The 4,649-nt window shown below is 47.5% G+C and overlaps 1 protein-coding gene across 1 annotated transcript; it reads left to right on the top strand.

Annotated features, from left to right (window-relative positions):
- Window positions 1-766: 766 nt before the first annotated feature.
- HD556DRAFT_1246712 (uncharacterized protein) lies at window positions 767-1,447 on the top strand (the record flags this gene model as incomplete). Its single annotated transcript, XM_041298634.1, has 3 exons — window positions 767-949; window positions 1,001-1,196; window positions 1,266-1,447. 3 exons carry the CDS (start codon window positions 767-769, stop codon window positions 1,445-1,447), a joined length of 561 nt encoding a protein of 186 aa, XP_041154885.1.
- Between the last annotated feature and the right edge of the window lie 3,202 nt (window positions 1,448-4,649).

Raw genomic sequence — 4,649 nt, 5'->3', positions numbered from 1 at the left:
CGATCATCTGCCCGGAGGTATCCTTTCTTTTAGGATCTAAGGCTGCCTCCATAAAATCTTCTGCCCATATTGCTGCGTTCCCTTTTGTCATGTATGACAGTACTAGGATAATCTTTTTTTTGTCTTCGTTGTATACTTGATCGTTGATATCAAGGTACGCGTGACATTTCATCATAAATCTCTTGGATTCTTCTCGGTCTCCATCGAATTCAGGAGGAGATCCGATCTTGAGTTCTATATCTTTGGTTTTAGTCGTCATGGTGTTCAAAGGAGGGATATTTGGTAAGGCTCCTAAGTTCAAGGCTCCGATCAAGGGAGTTAACGAAGTCGTGGTGTCGGTTTCGTTGCAGATGGCAACGGTTCAGTTGATAGGACTTTAATCTTTTGTTACGACTGGGATGAGTCGAGCTATCTGTGTCTGGATAGACAATTGGCGAGATGCCAGATAGACATAAGTCTACTCTCGAATGAGAGATCAAGGCTTCTGGCTAAGGCGAGTGTCACTGACTCCCTTAGAATAGTGGTTCTTTAGACAGTAAGGTTGGAGACCTTACTGAAGGACAATATTCCAGGTAAAACCCAGTAGATTAAAGTAAAGAATACAACCGTAAGTAGCTAGGTTTATATACAAGTGTTCAAGCGGAGCTTGTAAATGTTTATCAAGATAGAAGCATGATAAGAGACAAGATAAGGCGGACAGCCCGCTTGGCGAAGATAAGAGATAAGCATGATACGGACGGCCCGTTTGTAAGCGGAACAAAAGGAAATGAAGATAGGGGTTAAATGTTACTGTAACAGTTTTGCCCTAGTAGAGGAAGCATATCGTTCGAATCGTGCATTTGCACAATTCCAGAAGAAGTTCACCGTATTCCTCAACAACTTCCTCCCTTCCAACAATATACCATTGCCTAACGGTTTGACCTGGCTAAGACCAGCAGCGGAGGACATGGTCAGTTGCTTTTTTTCTTATTCACCAAGTTTTAACCATATTTCTGGATAGCTTCAAGAACACCGCTACCTCAAAGTAAACTACGAGTCCTTCATTGACTGGAAATCGGCCACCAATTACCTTAGATGTAACCCGAGTTTCTACGGCCATGAACGGCGTCATTGCACACTGATACGTACCCACAACAAGGATGGCAACGACCGAAACATTTTTGTCCGATTGCTATTCATGTTTAAGTATGTTGTTGGTGAGCAGACTTTGGACCTTGCTCTAGTTCAGTCCATGGACTCCCCGCTTGGTACACGACGTACTGCAGATCAGGATCTGCGCTTCACTCATCTTCGTGCACAACCCGCAGCTTTATCTGAGTTTATTTCCATTCATTCAATCATTCACGGCGCTCTACTTGTCCCCAACTATGACAGCGATACAGACTTTTTTGTTGTTGACTACGTGGATACGGATATGTTCCTCCGTTCTCGAAGGAAATTCTTTTAGGTTAGTTGAATTGTTCTACTCTTACTACCATTTCCCATACTGATCACTGTCTACAGCGCTATCGGTTTTCTGGAGGCACTGGATTTCAACTAGCCCCCACATTGATGCTCCCCTTGGCTCTTTTCCTATCTTCATCTCATGCTCTCTGACAATAACTCTCTCAGTGTCATGCTTGGTCACGGCCACAAAGCCAAAACTCACGCCCAGTTTAATGAACAGGTAAGCTTCCTACCCCATAACCATGGAGCACTCACGAACTTCTATAGCTTAGATTATAACCATGAATGGAGCGCTCATGAGCTTCTCCAGCGCATCTGGCATACGAAGCAGGTAAGCTTCCAAGTTCATGACCATGAATGGAGCACTCATGACCTTCTCCAGCGCACCTAGCATACAAAGTAGGTAAGCTCCCTACCCCATAATCATGAATGGAGCGCTCATGAGCATCTCCAGCGCACCTAGCATACAAAGTAGGTAAGATCCCTACCCCATAATCATGAACAGAGTGCTCATGAGCTTCTCCAGCGCACCTGGCATACCAAGCAGGGCTCATTCGACAGCCCTGTTATTATGTACTCTTCTCTGTACACGTCTTAATGTGATACCCTTGACCCTGCTGAAAGGTGAGCTATTAATTTATTACCTCAAAGTAACGACGACTTCATTATTCATCAGCGCCTCATTGTTGCGCATACAGGATAGCACATGTTTACACTACTAAATGCACCGCAATACACTACATAATCAAATGGTGCGTGACACGTGTTCAGAACTGATATAAGGGACAGTCTTGTAAACTGAATTCTGCACGCACAGCTCAAACCTTTCCTCGCTCTTGCTACCCTATCAGCATGTCTCGGCACCATGTACCAGAGGATATCGAAGTCGTGGAGAGCAGCTCCGCTGCAGGCTTTGATTCTGACTCTGACAACTCGTCATCGGATTCGGACAAGGAACTCATGAAGGTTTGTGCTGCTGTTGCGGCTCCACAGGACAATGCTTCGATTGCAGACCTTCATCAGGCAAGTGCTGTCTCAATCTTTTCTGGGCATATTACAGTCTCTAAGTTGGCTATCCAGGCACTAGAAACTGTGCAGAAGCTGCTGTTGAATATGTGAGGCCGGCAGCAAGAGCTCTTGAAGCAGAACGCACTTCTGGAAACTTCAGCAGCCAAAGGTCGGAAGAAACTCACTCGTGTTGAATTCAACGTCGTCATCGCTCTACTTCGTCGTCATCACTCCGATAGCTTTCCTTTTTCGTCTTTGATATTCCGGATTCAATACCATTCTATATAATCTGTAGCTTCACGCGGTTCATACCTCAGCGGTTCTACTATTACGACGCTGAGGTATGTATCATTTTCTACTTGCACGCCGTCTATCTCTTACTCTGTTTCACATGTAGACTTGACTTCTAGGTACTATCAATATTAGCGGTTCTACTATTACGACGCTGAGACTTGACTTCTAGTCCAACGTTCAACAGGTTATGAGCCCTGGCTCTTACTGAGCCATCAGACGGAACTACAAGGATAAAAATCCACTCACGTTGACCCGCCGCTCACTCGTCACATCTCATCGTACTCCTCCCCCACAGCGGTATCGCCATGGGAAAGTACGACCATATTCCGGAATTGCTGGGCTCAGAAAACTACGTCGGTTGGTCAACGAAAACTCAATATGCTTTAGCTTGCGAGGATCTTTGGTGCCATATCAACGCAACTGCTGACCCCGCAGATATTCTCGGAACGCCGTCCTTCATGCCTGTCCCTGCTGATCCGGTCAATGTCACGCCCGCCAAGTTGACGGCGATGCGTGAATGGCTGTTAAACGACGTTAAAGCAAAGGACCTCATCACTCGCCATCTCAGTTCATCCGTCGGATCGCTAGTATCACGTTCTCACACTGTCTCCGCTCGCAAGGCGTGGCAAACTCTTGCAGAACACTTCAATCGCACGGATACAAGCGCTCAGTATCAATTGCGTCAACATCTTGATGCCCTTCGTATGAAGGATTCTGCTGATGCAACGAATTATGTCGGACAACATGCCGTACTTCGTGAACGACTCCACGACTCCGGTGCTCCTTTGCGAGACGGAGATGCTATCTACAGCCTGCTCATCGGGCTTCCTCACACGCCGATCTGGCAACAGTTCAAGTCCATGCTCGAACAACGGATGCATGATGAGATCATGCTCGCAACTGCCACGAATCCCTCCACTTTCACTGTCGAGAGCTGTGTCTCCCGTATCACCGCTGAGGCTGCGCGTCACGTGCATGCACACGCTGTACACTCTGCTCATCTCGGGTCTGAATACGCCAATGCAGTTGCCAACACGACTGCACCCAGCATCAATCCTATCACTGGCCTTCGGAAACATGGGCATAATCCGGATGGGGTATTTTGCACGACACCTGGCTGCAGTAAGGGAGACCATGATCACAAGCACTGCTATGGGAAGGGGGGTGGAATGGAAGGGCAAGCACCCTGGCAGCAGAAGAAGGCAAGTGAGAGCACACCTCCCATCACTCCTGCTCCAACGCCGGTGCCTGCCACTGCTCCCTCCTCGGTCAGTATTGCAGCCACAGCAGCTGACCTTGCTAGTCTTCTACACGACATGTCTTTTGCATCCATTGCAGAGCTCCCTGGCGACACATTTTGCACACTCCCGCACTCTCTATCCACTATTCTCGATTCTGGTACTACAGCCACGCTCGTAAAGGATCGCCGCTTCTTTCATACGTATTCTACAACTAATCCCATTGACATACGTACTGCCAATCATGGGATTCTTCCAACCACTGGGCGGGGAAATTGTGTGGCATGGCTCACTATCGGGAAACAATGTCTGCGCATCCATCTGTCCAACTGTCTACACGCACCAGGAGCACTTCTCAATCTGGTCTCTGTCAGTCGCATGAATGCGAAGGGGTGGGATGTTAATTTCCGAGCAAATCCTTCACGGTGTGAACTTGCTTATCAAGGTATAGAACTTGGCGCAATACCGGTGATGGGGAAACTCTATGCAGTCAATTTGGAGTTCATTCCTTTCACTGAGTCTTCATCCCCGCTCATTCATAATCCTGAACTTGAAGTTGCAGCATTCGCACATACGCCTCCTCCTTCATCTGTCCCATTACCTTCTGCCGTTGCATCTCTTCTGCACTTACAATGCAGCAAGACACCCGCCATCCGATCCTCT

This window comes from Suillus plorans, assembly GCF_016647745.1.
Source record: "Suillus plorans strain S12 chromosome Unknown HD556scaffold_78, whole genome shotgun sequence".
Classification (NCBI taxonomy): Eukaryota; Fungi; Basidiomycota; class Agaricomycetes; order Boletales; family Suillaceae; genus Suillus; species Suillus plorans.
The sequence above is the reverse complement of the archived record's forward strand: the minus strand, read 5'-3'. Positions and strand labels throughout refer to the sequence as shown.